Here is a 17,518-nt window from a genome sequence, read left to right as displayed (position 1 = left end):
TACTCTTTATTATATACAGAAGATGATTATTATTCTTTAATTTCCTCTTTCCTTCTTTCTTTAACTCGGGGTCCCTTTTATTGCATGACCCCTTCATTATCACGTCTCCAAAACTTCATCCCCAAACTGAAATGGCATTTTTGAGACACTTCTCTCTTTCACAGACGTCTAGAACCCGCCATCCCCCCCTCCAATTACCTTTCTTCCACAACCAATACCCTTCAAAAGAACAGTGCATTTCCCTTCCCTCTACTCGCCCTTTCCTCAACCCTCCCTCTTTTCTGTCTCCTTTTTATTCCTTCGATCTTCCATTCCTCTTCCTTCTCATACCATTTATACTCCTCCATAGACCTGTAGTGCAGAAACAAAATAAGATTTTTCGTAGCCTATAGTGCACATCCTTTGTATACTACAGTAGGTCTGCTTAATGGTTCAAATGATAAGAATGTCCAATTCGAACAGAACATTTTCTGAGTCGATTAATCCTGTCTTGAAACTACATTGAATAGGCCTATACCAATAGACCATAAATCCGTAAATAGTAGTTTATACACAACAGAGTCAAACGCACCCCTGTGATCAAGTAAAATCAGGGTGGTACAATGTTTCCGTGAATAATATTGTCTATGTACTGACTAATTAATTGAAATGCATTCTCTCTCTCTCTCTCTTTTATGTAATATATACAGTATCTATATACATACTGTATATATATATATATATATATATATATATATATATATATATATATATATATATATATATATATATATATATATATATATATATATATTATATATATATAATATATATAATACACATGCATATATATATATATATATATATATATATATATATATATATATATATATATATATATATATATATATATATATATATATATATATATATATATATATATATACATAAAACCACATGACTGGATTTACTATGAAACAAAATAAGCACGTGCTCAGGGTATCAAGGGAAGGGGATGACCTCATATTCATCATTTATGCGGTTAGTTTAACCGTTAAATTTGCGGACACAACGAAGCAAGACCTGTTTGTAGACAGGCCTCTGAACAGCCTCTCTGACCCAACGATAGTCTATAGATCTCAAAATCATCAATTTGTGAAAATCAAACCTTTTGACAATATAGTAGCCTAGTCTGATTTATTAGGTTAGGTTAAGAAATTGAGTTTTAAAGACTGAAAATTTTACAAGTAGGCCTATTCCTCAATTAGTTTTGCTTATGCTATTTTGATATCTTTACAGTTCAACTATTCCAGTTCACAAAGGAAGCTAATGGATAAGAAAACACTAAGCCTATTCTCAATTGCTTTCAGCCATGGCAAAATGAAATTCTGAATGCGATTTTTTACTGCTGATAAGAACACTTTTTCTGTATTTATATAGTCAGTTTTGATATTTATAACAAACAATATATATAAAGGAACTTTAAGTCTATACTGTACAATGCACATGGCATGTAGCCTACATTGGCTATTTACTGTATTCTTTTTTTAGATTCGGACGAGGAAGGCACTTTTCTTGTTATATAATAAAAAATATGAACTCAAAATAATAATGATGAAATACATAAAATTATCATATTTATGTTTCTCACACATTAAAGAGAAGAAAGGTTTGAGCACTAAAGGGAAAGTATGTAATGGATAAACATTTCAATGATATCGACCTAAAAGATATAAGAAATAGGAAAATATTCTTCTCAGGCTACTTAAATATAGTAATTTTATGTAAAATTAATTTAAGTAAGAGCCTTTGAATTTTACTCGTTCACCAACAGCAGCCCATGATGAAAAGGGGCCCTTACATATTATACATTTTAGCGGGAAATATCTGGCGTCTCATTGGCTGATTCTTTCTCAGCTATGATTGGTGGAGGTTTGTGACGTCATACAATTGTCTTTTTATGAATGTATATGAGTGAGCGAAAAAACCTATACATATTGCAGATAAATTATGACTGAAAAATAAATTTTCATGAATATAAACCTAAAATAGTCATTAATATTATTGATAAATAGATAACAGACCTTGTTGGACGGTGTAAGTTAAGTAAGTATGTCATATTCGAAAGAATACTCGACTGTCTTCTGGCTACGATGATAAACGTGCGTGTGTACGTCTGTTAAGCTGTAGTAAGCGATGGCAACTACCAATCACAGTTGAGGAAGATATAACCAGTCAGAGGAGTAGACTGTAATATCGCCAAGACATAGTTTAAAGACCTTATAAGCTGTGTCGAATTCCTGTCCAAATATTATGAGGAATGCTACTATTTTACTTGTGCTTTTTGGCTACGATCTTATGTGTGTGTGAAGCTGAAGTAACTGAAGAGAACCGACAATCACAGCTGAGGAAGATTTGGCCAATAAAATTTTCAAAGGATACGAAATTTCTGCCCAGTGTTCCAGGACCTTGTGAGTTGCAGTCTGAGAAACCTGACCGAATTTCCATAAAATCGCTTTCAAACGCTCCAGATATGGGACAGAGCTGAAGATGATTATCATTTTATGGTAATTAAATATATATATATATATATATATATATATATATATATATATATATATATATATATATATATATATATATATATATATATATATATATATATATATATATATATATATATATATATATATATATATATATATATATATGTCAAAATATATAGACACTCCCTTATCAGATGTTTAATAACATATTTGATTTAGAGATAGAATGTGATCATTATTTTATTCAGAAAATACGTACTGTATTTGTGACTTCATAGAAAAAATAGAATAAATTTTACACGGCTAGAGTTTGCTTTTGCTTGCTGGTTTGAGCTATCATTATATTAAGCTAAGATAGCGAGGTAACTTCAAACATAACTTTAATTCGTATTTGTTATATTTCAAATATAATAGATTAGGCCTATTATCACACTCTATTATTTTCATTAGGAAATATATGTCTTCATAAATGGTAGGGTAAAATGCCAACTATATACATACACATTTCAGGTAGCCTAAATGATAACTCATAAACTGAATATTTTATGGAAACAAACTCAAAGCTCATTAAGTAACAAAATTAATGAATCTCAGATGTTGAAAAAGGGTACTGTCGCCCTTAACTATAGCGTTTAAACGAATATCTCGGAGAGTTTGACTTGTTTGGCAACAGCAGCCCATAAGAGAGAGGAACCCTTTCGCCTTTTGCGTTTCTTTAGCGGGAAATATCTGGCGTCTCATTGGTTGATCCATCCTCTGCTGTGATTGGTGGTTGGATGTGACGGCATAAAATCTCGTATTTTATGAATGAATTAATCTGGGTGGAGGTAAACTACCTATACTTATTCATGATAAATTAATGCTTGAAAATTAGAATTTTCATGAAATCCACTGGAAATATCCTCAAACTAATGTCAAAATATGTAATGGAGCTTCACCAAATTCGTAAGCTAAATAAATACGTCATTTTCCAAGGAATAATTTATTGAAATCTGGCTACGATGTTGGAGGTGTCTGTGCGAATTTGTAAACAAAGGCAACAACCAATCACAGCTGAGAAGATACAGCCAATCAGAGGACTGGAATATCCCGCCAAAAGAGAGTTCCGGAGATTTATGAGTTGCTGATTTTGAAACTGTCCGAATTTCCATAAAATCACTTTTAAACGCTATATCTATAGGGGACAGCCCTAAAGACTGTTTTTGTTTTATGGAAATCAGAGGTATATTCTCTTAAAAAAGTATAGAAAGGCCATTGTAGGTTGTTTTGATAAAAGGGGTGCATAATAATTACCGAAAAAGTATTTTCAATAAGAAAAGAAAATACGTTTTCGTGACGCCATAAAGAGTAGGAAGAACATTAAAAACCTTGTTTAAATGTCCTATTTAATTCTGTTTGCTGGTTTAAGCGAACTATTGAGTAACACGTAGCTAATAATCGATATCAAATATAGACTATTATTATATCGGGCTTATATGGTACGTCAAAAAACTAAAGTAATGGATATCCTTGAAACCATTAGCAAGCTCAAATGGAACTGGGCGGGGCACATTGCCAGGATGACAGACAACAGACGGACGTCACGAACAACTTTCTGGACACACAATAAACCAAAGAAAACAAAAAATCCGCTGGCGAGATGATTTAGACCAACATAAGCAGCAGTGGCACAGAATAGCTTGGGATAGAAGTCTGTGGAGGAACCTGGTGAATGCCTACATCCAAAAAAGTACTTTTGAAGGCTGAAATGATGATGATGATACAGTGAAGGAACTACATTATATGAGTGTTAGGCTATTCGTATTTTGTTACATTTCAAGTTTTGAGGACCTGAACAAAGATTTTGCAGTTAACAAGCAGAAGGAAGCGTTTTAAATGTAAGTCAAATTATACAGAAATAAAATGGGTTTCTTTCTTGCTGTCAGTTTTGTTTAACTTGGATGGACAAAATTTTGTGTGGTTTATTGCATTTACTGTAAAATAGGAGGAAACTTTTCTAGTTTAAGCGAAAATATACAGAAAAAATAAACATTGATTTCTTTCTTACTGGTAGTTTCGTTTGATTTTGGTGGGGAAAATTGTTTGATTTATTATGTTTATATTTTCAATTACACATGTACCTACAGGGCACCAAACTCTTTTATGTGATGAGGGTCTCTGGGGGGCTTAATCAGGCCCTGTAAGCCTAAATCTCATTGCAAGGATCGTCAATTGGAATTTTGAAATATAATATAAGGTTACAATCCACAAAATTTCATTATCTAAAAGAACAACTCATCTTGACTGAATTCAATATAAATTAAAAAAGAGGCACACTTTAATTTGGCCTGAACATGTTTCGATTTTTTTGTGACGTTACATTAATAACTTTAATAAACGTTACGTTCGACCGGTAATTATATTTATCAATGTCTGTTTATAGACGAATTTTTAAACTTATCTAAACAATCTACCGAAATGCAGTGTTTAGTTCTGTATATAATTATCAATTAACCTAATTATTAGAAGTATGCTAAAAGAATTGGAGTAAGCATGATAAGCATTTGCACCAGCCTTGAACTTATATTTAAAGAAAATGTTAAACATGTGAATGATTAACATGGTCCTATTATATTTCTGAAATATTTTATTTTCACACTGAATGTCATATGGAAAATGAAAAACAATTTTCGAACTGTTGAAGAATTTTAGTGGCAAGCGACAAGATTTATAATCCACAGCTGTGACACCTCATAAGTTGATTTTATAGTTATATTATGTCAACCGCATTAGTTGAGTATTGATGATCACAATAATGTGAATTATTAGTTTTTTTCTTTTTTTACACTTGGCATCAGTGAATCTAGTCAGTCATCCTGTATTATTCCGCTTTATTTCCATATTTTTATTCTAAGCCATTGTATTATATACCATTTTACAAATTTCCTATTTTTAATCACTGTATATTGTTTTATATATATTTTTTTCTCATCTCTATCACACTGTCTCCTGGCTCCGGCAATCTTTAATAATGTACTTTATTTGGCCTTTGATATATCTATCATTAACTTTTTTAGTCTCTGATGTAACGTTACTATAATAGGACAAATTTAAAAAGCGTATTATTAAATTTTGTTCTCAGCAGAACACAAACTAGTTTCAGCTGTTATTATATAAACAATTTCTTCTTCTTTTACCTTTAGGTCATACCCGAGACCAAGTTGTTTTGTCTCCGACTCTCGGCTCCTCGCCATTCATAAAAGGATAAACATCACCAAAGATGTCTTTGCTTGTTAAATCTACGAACGTCTGCAGGTTACGGAAATCATGTTTGATTTCATTGTGGAATAATGTAAGTATGGATTTAGCTGACGAGTAATGTTAATCATGTAGATTTGGACAACACATTGGAATAGGGAAACTTGTCAGGCCGGTTAAAAGCTAAAAGGCTAACCGTGCCAGGTAGTCCTTCAGGGCATAGTTCATGGGCCGTAATTTATATGGTTAAATAGCCATTTTAAACAGTCAATGTATATTAAAGAATATTTGGTAATTTATCATGGATTGTATATTGTGGTACAGTCAATATTTCCAGTTAGACGGAAACGAGTGTCATTTTTGAAGAGCGTATTTTTTTCTTTAAGAAACAGTAGTTTTTTTTTCCTAGGTTACATTGCCCTGTAATTCACTGCAAAAATACCCACATTGAAAATGTTTACTCGATGTTGAAAAAAACTATTTGATGCAAGATAAAAAAAAATTGTCATGATTCATCGTTCAACACGTAGTTGTATACCCTTTGCACCCACTGGATTTTGTTCTTAGAAGCTGGAAGGTTTGTAAATTGTTAAGAGACAAGTCAACTCAGGCATAGTAAAATGGAAGTTTATTCATATATTACTAAATCAAAGATGTGTAGCCTAATCTAAAATATCTCCTCCTGCCCTTACCTATATTGGTGTGTGCCACACCGGTATTATGTTACTGTATTACAGGGCAATGTAACCTAGGAAAGAAACTACTTTTTCTTATCGAAAAAATTACGCTCTTTTAAAAAATGACACTCGTTCCCATCGCAAATGAATAGTTTATAATGTGATTTAACCGGTTTTCACCTGTAATACAGTAAAACTTTACAGACAACTTTATGCTTCTATTGACCTTGGAATTGAAGAGTGAAGAACGGGTGTGTTATAGCATTTTAGGAAGGAATTCTTAGCGAATAGATGCGTGTAAAGTGGGAGTAATGACCATTTCCAGTAGATTTGGCCTGAAAATTACTAAATTATATCAGTATTAATATGCAACAAATCCATAGTGATATTAAAAGATTATTAGACGAGGAAAACCACCGACAAACAAATTCTGACCCTGCGTACCTCTTGGACCGGGGAGTGACGATAAAAAAAGAGTTTACAGGTACCCCAGATTAACATCTGAAAAAAGTTATTTTGATTTACTTCACGCATACAAATAAACATTATAGAAATACCATAGATGTATTATTATTGAACATCTTGCAAGAAAACAAATCAATTGCATAAAAAAATGCTGGTGTATCCACAATTCTACAAACTATCCATAAATGAGTGTATTGAAAAAATAATTAGTTCTTAAGTCATCAGTAACAATCTTGCAAGTGCAGATAAAACACGTAAATATAGCAATGAAAATTATAGTACAGTAATACGTTAAATTAACCTAGTTTGTCAGGGCTTGACTTGACCAGGGGGTATCCCTTAACACACTTCACCCAGCCTATAATTCCATTTCACCTTACCTAACAAATTAGTTATCAAAAATACAGTGGTGTATTGTAAGCTAACCTAAATTAACCTCTAAACTAGGTCTTTGCCTGAGTGTGGCCTCCCCTACCGTTGAACCTAGGATATGTGTCTATTAGTCCCCAAAAGCAGAAGGATGCGTTCTGACTTAACCTCACCAAACCTAACTTAGTATGACAGATTTTTACCATGCTGGGGTCATGGGTCCTTTGCTTTGCTGGCAACCTTTCCACCTAATCTGTCATAGAATATCCAATTATATGGATCTCAAGGGAAATGTAATTTTTGTGTTACTCATTAAAATTGCTAAATTTGCCCTGTGGATTATGATATACTGTACAGTAATTAATAACACATTGTCTAGAATATTGCTTTATTTTCTATCATGGAAAATTTTAACTTTTAACATCCCTCCATATCCTTTCAATGTTATGTTATTCTCCATCTGTTTTTTGATCAGCAAACTTTCCTGAATGATTAACTGTACAGATGTCTACATCCTCTTTAGGTATCTTTGTGATTTATGCTCCATGCTATTGTAAAACACATTATTAGTGGTATAAGAGTATAAACATTTCTTGGTTCATTTACTAGTAAATCTGCAGATCTCTCTTTCGTCTTTCACATTATGCCATGAAGCACCCACACGGGATACTGAGATACAGTACTTTAATGTTTTTTTGACCTTCCAAACTTTGAGTCCTCTGTTTCGATGACAAAGTTTTGGATGCAATTTTCTGTGACCTCTCAATAAAAGATTCCTCAGTTAATTGAAGTTTGTTGCATTTAATCAAGAGCTGTGGTTGATTGTGTCTTGGGTGAAGGACCATGAAAGAAACTTTTTTATGAAGAGGAACAATTCCATACCTCATCATGAACCTTTTCCTAGAAATTACAATCCCACTTGGATAATATTTGACCTCTTTATCACCTTTAACTTAATGTTTTAAATATTTAACTTAGCCGGTGAATATATAATAGCTGCAACTCTGTTGCTCGACAGACACATACAGTAAAAACTCGCCAGCGATCGCTATACAGGTTGCAGGTGTGCCCACCAGCGCCAACTGTCGGCCAGATACCACTCTCGATGTAAACAAAGACTCAATTTCTTCTCTGTCGACGTGTCGACAAGACGTACTTTACTCGCTGTTGAACCTGGGGTTTTTCCCATCATATTTGGTGAAGTACTTTAATTTGGTTTGAGCTTTCGCAGTACAGGTGTTTTTCTTCAAATAAATCCTTGAACTCTTTTTTGAATCGGATTAATTGTTGATGACTTAGATCGTTTTTTTGGATTTTTCCCTTGACTAATTCAAAATTGCTGACCCTTCACAAGTTCCCAAGTTCAGAAAATGTAATGCTAGGGACTGTCATAGGCATCTTCCAAAGGCTTCTCTCGACCCTCACACTGTTTGTTCCAATTGTCGGGGTAAAACCTGTCAATTGGAAGATCGGTGTGAGGAATGCGTGGGCCTTTCGGAATTCGATTTTATCGAATTTGATAAATATACACGCAGACTAGAGAGAGATAGGGTAAGGAGAAGTTCTTCTAGGTCGGTAGATTTTTCCTCTCCACATGCCCCTGAACCTAATCCTTCCCCTGTAGTGGTTGTTCCTAACCCCCCTCCTAGCACTCAGGAACCGTCGATGCAAGACATGATGCGTGCTATTCATGCCTTGGGGGAGAGAGTTGAGGCCTTAGCAAGTGACCGAAATCAACTCATGGCGGACGTAAAGGAACTAAAGTGCCAAAGTGCCACGGCGGAAAGTGTTAAAGTGCCTAGTGTTTCTCAAAGTGTTGTGAACAGTGTTGCGTTCGAGGGTTCGTCTGTTCGTGCCTGTCGTCCACCTAGTCCGGGACCTCTTGCAAGCTCCCAAGCCCAGGGGAGAAGCAATGTCGTACGACTCATGGGTTCGAGAGGCCTTGATCAGCGAACAGGTGTTCCCTCTATGGTATCAGGTGTATCTCTCCAAGATCGCCCCTACCAACGTAAGACGAGAGAGCCCATTTTTACTTCGTCGTCCGAAGGTGTTTCTCGTAAGAAACCTTGGACCAAGGTCTCCAGACCTTTAAAGCGTAAGTCGGTCCCTTCAGGACAAGTCCAACGTCCCGGTTGTAGCCACTGGGACAGTTCGGACCCGTTGCCGTCATCTGATGACTGCTCGCCGCCTAAGAGAGGCAAAGTTGTGCCGTCTCATTCGCTCACCCCGTCTGTTACCGCACCTGCTTCCGTAGACCCTAAATGGGTGTTACTGCAAGACATGCAGTCCAAGCTTGTGTCCTTGATGGAGGACTACAATGCGGAGAAGGTTTCCTTTGAACCTACTGGCCATCAACCATCCAAGCGGTCTGTTGTGCGTCCTGTTGACGTTGAGGTAGCTTTCTCGCATCAACCAGTTGGGGTAGTACCTCCACCGATGCGACCCAGTGTGGATTTCCAGCCGCACGTTGACGTTAGGCAACGCACTTATGTGATTGGTGACGTTCAGGACGTTCATCAACCATCAGAGTTGACTTGTTTTGACGCGGTGCGTCAACCTCCGCAACCCGGTATGGTGTTGACTGCACAACCCAGACGGTCTAAACAGTCTCGGGTGGACGCTGTGCGTCCATGCGCACCTGTGGTTGTTGACAGTTCCCAGACTGTTCAGCAGTTCCAGGACGCTGCGTCCGGCTCCGTCACGTATGCACCAGTGCGACCGGACTCTGCGAGTCAAACGTTGCCCACACCTTTGCCGTTTTCTCATCAGTTATCGGATGAGGAACTGTCAGATGAGGACGTTGCTGAACCACATCCTGAGGATCAACCTTCAGACCTTGATGAGCCTAAAGCAGTTCAACCATCCTTGGACTTTAGAAAAGTCATGGCTGTGTTTAAAGAGTTGTTCCCTGATCACTTTATTTCTGTGGCTCCTCGTTCGCCGCCATCAGAGTTTGTCTTAGGCGTTCCTACTACCATGCCTGCCTTTACTAAACTCGTTCTCTCTCGCTCATCCAAGAGAGCTTTACGGCTGTTAGGCGATTGGTTAGAGACCAAGAGGAGTTTAGGGAAGACAGCATTTGCCTTCCCCCCATCTAAACTCTCGTCTAGATCGAGCGTCTGGTATGCCACGGGAGAAGTTCTCGGCTTGGGAGTTCCTGCCTCTGCCCAGGGCGACTTCTCAAGTCTTGTAGACTCTCCCCGCTGCCTTGCCATGAGACGCTCGAAGATTTGTTGGTCACCCTCGGACCTGGACCACCTTTTTAAAGGTATATTTAGGGCGTTCGAAGTCTTTAACTTCCTAGACTGGTGTTTAGGAGCCCTGAGTAGGAAAATCTCTTCTGCTGATAAGGATGTTTCCTTACTCATTATGTCCTGCATGGACAAGGCCGTCCGTGATGGGTCCAACGAACTTGCCGCTTCATTCACGTCCGGAGTCCTGAAGAAACGAGAGTCTCTATGCTCTTTCCTGTCTGCTGGAGTGACGCCATGCCAAAGATCTGAGCTACTCTTTGCGCCCTTGTCTAAGTGCCTGTTTCCTGAAGTCTTGGTTAAGGATATTGCCTTGTCTTTAGTGCAGAAGGACACCCACGATCTAGTTGCGTCCTCGGCTCGCAAAGCTCCCCCTTTGCCTGCATTGTCTGCTAGACCTAGGATAGACACTCCAGCGTCTCGGTTTATCCCGCCCTTTCGTGGCAGAGCCTCCAGCAGGGGAGGTGCTCGTGCCGAAGGGAAGAGAGGGAAGAGAAAAGGATCCAAGTCCTCTAAGGGCAGAGTCTGACTGCCCGCAACTTCAGACAGCAGTAGGTGCCAGACTCAAGAACTTCTGGCAAGCCTGGGAGAAGAGAGGCGCAGATCAACAATCTGTGAGGTTGCTCAGAGAGGGGTACAAAATCCCTTTTGTACGCAAACCCCCTCTAGCGACGTCCCCCATCGATCTCTCTCCCAGGTACAGAGAGGAAGAAAAGAGACAAGCCCTGAAACTGGAAGTGTCTCTTTTGCTAGAGAAGGGAGCGGTGGTCAAAGTCTCGGACCTTCAATCACCGGGGTTTTACAACCGTCTCTTCCTAGTATCAAAGAAGACAGGAGGTTGGAGACCGGTGCTAGACGTCAGTGCTCTGAATGTCTTTGTCACAAAGACGAAGTTTACCATGGAGACCACAAAGTCAGTCCTAGCAGCGGTCAGAAAGGAAGACTGGATGGTCTCTCTAGACCTAAGGGACGCCTACTTCCACATCCCCATTCACTCAGACTCCCAACCCTTTCTGAGATTCGTCTTCGAAGATGTGGTGTACCAGTTTCGGGCCCTGTGCTTTGGCCTAAGCACAGCTCCTCTCGTGTTTACGAGGCTTATGAGGAATGTGGCAAAATTCCTCCACTTATCGGACATCCGAGCCTCCCTTTATTTGGACGACTGGCTTCTCAGAGCCTCTTCCAGTCATCGCTGTCTGAAGGATCTCAATTGGACTCTAGATCTGACCAAGGAATTGGGACTCCTAGTCAATTTGGAAAAGTCACAGCTGGTCCCATCCCAAACTATTCTGTATTTAGGGATGGAGATTCACAGTCAAGTTTTTCGGGCTTTTCCGTCGGCCCCCAGAATAGATCAAGCCCTGCTCTCCATCCAGAAGATGCTGAAGAAAGAACGCTGCTCAGTCAGGCTGTGGATGAGTCTGGTAGGGACGCTGTCATCCCTGGAGCAATTTGTCTCGCTAGGAAGGCTACACCTCCGTCCTCTGCAATTCCATCTGGCTTTTCACTGGAAAAAGGACAAGACGCTAGAGGCGGTCTCGATCCCGATTTCCGAAAAGATAAAGTCTTGTCTGACTTGGTGGAAGGACAATATCATCCTACGAGAGGGTCTTCCCCTGGCAGTTCAGATACCCAACCACGTTCTCTTCTCGGACGCATCGGACTTGGGCTGGGGTGCGACGCTGGACGGTCGGGAATGCTCAGGTCCGTGGAACTCGAGTCAGAGGAGCATGCATATCAACAGCAAGGAGCTTTTGGCGGTTCATCTGGCCTTGATAAGCTTCGAGAATCTCCTTCGAGGCAAGGTGGTGGAGGTAAACTCGGACAACACCACGGCCTTGGCGTACATTTCCAAACAGGGAGGTACCCACTCACTGACTTTGTACGAGATCGCAAGGGACCTGCTCATCTGGTCAAAAGATCGAGGCATCTCCCTAGTAATGAGGTTCATCCAGGGCGACTTGAACGTCCTAGCAGATTGTCTCAGTCGGAAAGGTCAAGTAATTCCAACCGAATGGACCCTCCACAAGGATGTGTGCAAGAGACTTTGGGCGACTTGGGGTCAACCCACCATAGATCTCTTTGCAACCTCGCTGACCAAGAGGCTTCCAATCTATTGCTCTCCAGTCCCGGACCCAGCAGCAATACATATAGATGCCTTCCTCCTAGATTGGTCACATCTAGATCTTTACGCATTCCCACCATTCAAGATTGTCAACAAGGTACTGCAGAAATTCGCCTCTCACGAAGGGATAAGGTTGACGTTAGTTGCTCCCCTCTGGCCCGCGAGAGAATGGTTCACCGAGGTACTTCGATGGCTAGTAGACGTTCCCAGAAGTCTTCCTCTAAGAGTAGACCTTCTACGTCAGCCACACGTAAAGAAGGTACACCAAAGCCTCCACGCTCTTCGTCTGACTGCCTTCAGACTATCGAAAGACTCTCGAGAGCTAGAGGCTTTTCGAAGGAGGCAGCCAGTGCGATTGCTAGAGCAAGGAGAGCGTCTACCATTAGAGTCTACCAATCGAAGTGGGAAGTCTTCCGAGACTGGTGCAAGTCAGTTTCCGTATCCTCGACCAGTACCTCTGTAGCCCAAATAGCTGATTTTCTCTTATACCTGAGAAAAGTACGATCCCTTTCAGCTCCTACTATCAAGGGCTACAGAAGCATGTTGGCCTCGGTCTTCCGGCATAGAGGTTTAGATCTTTCCAACAATAAAGATCTGCAAGACCTCCTTAAGTCTTTCGAGACCTCTAAGGAGCGTCGTTTGGCTACTCCTGGGTGGAATTTAGACGTGGTCCTAAGATTCCTCATGTCAGACAGGTTTGAGCCTTTACAGTCAGCCTCCCTGAAAGATCTCACTCTTAAGACTCTTTTCCTGGTATGCTTAGCCTCGGCTAAAAGAGTCAGTGAGCTTCATGCCTTCAGCAAGAACATCGGGTTTTCGTCAGAAAAAGCTACTTGTTCTCTGCAACTTGGTTTTCTAGCCAAAAATGAGCTACCTTCTCGTCCTTGGCCTAAATCTTTCGATATTCCTAGCTTATCGGAGATCGTAGGCAATGAACTAGAAAGAGTCTTATGCCCTGTTAGAGCTCTTAAGTTCTACTTAGCTCATACTAAACCTTTACGAGGCCAATCTGAAGCGTTATGGTGTTCGGTTAAGAAACCATCCTTGCCTATGTCAAAGAATGCTTTGTCATATTTTATCAGATTGTTAATATGAGAAGCTCATTCACACTTGAGTGAGGAAGACCGATCTTTGCTCAAGGTTAAGACGCACGAGGTTAGAGCTGTAGCAACTTCCGTGGCCTTTAAGCAAAATAGATCTGTGCAAAGTATCATGGACGCAACCTATTGGAGAAGCAAGTCAGTGTTCGCGTCATTTTACTTGAAAGATGTCCAGTCTCTTTACGAGAACTGCTACACACTGGGACCATTCGTAGCAGCGAGTGCAGTAGTGGGTGAGGGCTCAACCACTACAATTCCCTAATTCCATATCCTTTTAATCTGTCTCTTGAAATGTTTTAATGTTGTTTTTATGGGTTGTCCGGAAGGCTAAGAAGCCTTTCGCATCCTGGTTGATTTGGCGGGTGGTCAAAGTCATTTCTTGAGAGCGCCCAGATTAGGGGTTTGATGAGGTCCTGTTGTATGGGTTGCAGCCCTTGATAATTCAGCTCCTGGGGGTCTGTCAGCATCCTAAGAGGATCGCTGGGCTCCGTAAGGAAGACGTACTTACAAGGCAGAGTAATCGTCTAAGTCGACTTCCTTACCAGGTACCTATTTATTTTGGTTTTGTTATATTGATAACTGTCAAAATGAAATAAAAAACTCTTAGCTTATACGATGTAAACATATTTAACTCTGGTCTCTACCCACCTCCTTGGGTGTGAATCAGCTATTATATATTCACCGGCTAAGTTAAATATTTAAAAATGATATTTTAATTATAAAATAAATTTTTGAATATACTTACCCGGTGAATATATAAATTAAACGACCCTCCCTTCCTCCCCAATAGAGACGCAGTGGGATGAGAAGAAATTGAGTCTTTGTTTACATCGAGAGTGGTATCTGGCCGACAGTTGGCGCTGGTGGGCACACCCGCAACCTGTATAGCGATCGCTGGCGAGTTTTTACTGTATGTGTCTGTCGAGCAACAGAGTTGCAGCTATTATATATTCACCGGGTAAGTTATTCAAAAATTTATTTTAAAATTAAAATATCATATTACAAGTCGATTGATTGAGTTAGGGGTTAAACCTACTACTTTTAGCAGGTTTGGCATTGCATGTCCAAAGAGATTATTAAATGCTCATAATTTTTAAAGATATGTGACATTACTTCCAAGCCCTTGAGGGAACAACCTTCGCCACGGTCTAACTGAAGAGGATGTTATGTAAAATGGCTGAAGTTTAAAAACTTCCAGGCATTCAAGCATGAAAATTTTTCAAGTTTAATAGCTTAAAAATATTGGTTAGTAATGGTTATACATATAAAAAAATCTTCCAAAAGGGCTTGAGATTAGTATAGTACATCTTTAAGAGGAAATAATACATCTTACAACAACGACACTAATTGTAGTATGACAGTAGTGTAGCCTTCACAATTCTATGGAAAAATAGATTACCTACTGTATTAATAATTTGCCCCATAATCAGTACTGAACTGTGTATCTGCTTTGATGATCTAACTGGAAATGAACCTTCCGGGTGGTTATGTTATTGTTATAGAAAATTAGATGATTTATGGAATTTTTAATAAACAAATTTAGAAGGTATAATCGAAACTCGAGCAGAAATGTAAAGTTTGATTACACTAGTATTGAACTGGAAGCCTAAGTAACATTAAAAAAAATTTATCTATAGTATTTAAACATGGATGATATCAGAATAACAAGGTGATGAAAATGTACTGCACTTATTTCAATGTCAGTATGACAAATTTGGAAGTAATTTGTATTTTTATCTTAACTACAGTATACAGACCTGGGTCCTTTAATAAAGGGGACTCATTGTTTGGAGGGTTCAAAATCTTCTTAGAATGAATCATAATTGAAGATTCTGAAACTTCTCTGAAAGTGATCAAATGCTTGATCTGGGGAGACACTACCACCCGTTATCTGATTATCATAGAGATGAAAAACTGATAGGACCTGGGGAGTACAAAACTTTAGTACTGTCCTTCTCGTAGAAGAGCTGCTTACCATATCTAAAGAGATTTCTGACAAGAAATCCTTCACATAGATTAGGTTTTCCTTGACGTCTACCAGTTACAGGCAATAACCTATACTAACACCTGCCACATGACCAGGTCATTAAGAGGTTGACAGGAGTCATTACTTTTGCTCCTGTGTAGGATCAGAGTACTTTGAAATTTCCTAGGATAGTAAACCAGCCACTTTGGTTTTAGGGATTTCCTCCCTCCTATGGATAATTCTCTTATTCTAGGATGAGGGTTTGTATGTAAAGTAATTTGTATTTCTCCTGTCGATGCAAACCCGAGTCCTTCAAGTTATACTTCCCACAAGTCCTAGGCTGCAGATCAAAGTGAGGGCTTTGGGCTGTCGGGTGGGCCAGGCTTCCCCACGTAGCAGTAATAACTTCCCCTTCCTTGTTAAAGTTTTCCCAACTGTATTCAGCATTGCTGAAACCATTCTCCTATTAAAGAACTTAGATTTTTATAGTTAGGAAAAATATAAATTACTTGAAGAATTTGTGATTTATTCATTAGTATTTGTTTTTATTTACAGAGTCGAAGACAGTTTCAAACATCCCGTGTCAGGTTATTGTCCATTTATACTACAGACCCCATAGACCCAAATGAAGAAACATTTGATAAAATTCTTATTGCAAATCGTGGTGAAATTGCATGTCGAGTCATCAACACAGCAAGAAAAATGGGTATTAAGACTGTAGCAATTCACTCAGATGTGGACTCATATGCGGTAAGTTGTCTAGTTGTTGTTTTGTTCATTGTTATTAAGATCTCTTGATCTTATATTATTTTGAAAACTTAATTATTTTTAAAGGTTTAAGTGCACAATATAGAGAAAAGCTATAATGGGTATTGGTAATAATACTTATTCTACTGTTTTGGCATGTCATCTGAAGGTTAATTATACTGTATATATATATTTTTTTTATTTTAAGTCCTAATTGTATCCAATGTTAAATTTTCAATATTAATCTTACCCGATGATCATGTAGCTGTCAACTCTGTTGCCCGACAGAAATCTACGGTCGGGATACGCCAGCGATCGCTATACAGGTGGGGGTGTACACAACAGCGCCATCTGTGAGCAGGTACTCAAGTACTTCTTGTCAACAAGAACTCAATTTTTCCTCTGTCGTGCCACCGGCTAGACCTACTTGGATACGCTGTTGATTCTGGAGTTATTGTTCACGATTTGGTGATGTATTTGCTCTAGAGTTTAGCCTTCGCTATTCAGGAAGCTTTATCATTAGCTTAGCAAGCTTTTGGAATTAATTTGATTTAATTATGGTGACGAAGAGAGTATGGACTCTCTTTCACTTTTAAATGGCCGACCCTTCCCTTAGACGGAAGTGTTGGTGTCGAAGAGAGTTTAGACTCTCTTTCTCTTTTTATACCCACCCTTCCCTTAGACGGAAGTGTGTTTAGGTTTTTGGTAATTTTGCTTAACAAAGTTATAGATTTATTTTATATCTCTCCGCCTTTTATTGGCCTCTTCGATTAACTTCCATTTATTATAAACTTATAAAAATTAATTTTTATGTTTGTTTATATGCGACCTTTCCTAATAGTAGGCGGTCCTTACTTGGAACCGAAGTTAATTAACATTGAGCCCGTCATATCGTTTTTCCTGTTAAGAATTTATGCTATTTTAATTTTAATGTTTTTGAAAGAATTTCTTTGATAGTCTCGTACTGTTTTCAAAGTTGAACTAACGTTTAGTTTAGTCTCCGCAGTTGTTGACGTTCAGAACGTTCAACTTGCGCTCTATCGTTACGATAGAGAG

General features: G+C 38.8%; 1 protein-coding gene across 1 annotated transcript in view; it reads left to right on the top strand.

Annotated features, from left to right (window-relative positions):
• The first annotated feature begins 5,695 nt into the window (after positions 1-5,695).
• Positions 5,696-17,518, top strand: part of LOC137652376 (propionyl-CoA carboxylase alpha chain, mitochondrial-like) — an 83,307-nt gene continuing 71,484 nt past the window's right edge. The window contains exons 1-2 of the mRNA XM_068385746.1: positions 5,696-5,856; positions 16,271-16,465. Of these exons, the coding sequence (XP_068241847.1) occupies positions 5,785-5,856; positions 16,271-16,465 (267 nt within the window). The 5' untranslated portion in view covers positions 5,696-5,784. The remainder of the gene's footprint in view (positions 5,857-16,270; positions 16,466-17,518) is intronic.

The sequence above is a fragment of the Palaemon carinicauda genome, chromosome 13, assembly GCF_036898095.1.
Source record: "Palaemon carinicauda isolate YSFRI2023 chromosome 13, ASM3689809v2, whole genome shotgun sequence".
In the NCBI taxonomy this organism is placed as follows: Eukaryota; Metazoa; Arthropoda; class Malacostraca; order Decapoda; family Palaemonidae; genus Palaemon; species Palaemon carinicauda.
This window is presented reverse-complemented; position numbering and strand designations above follow the sequence as displayed.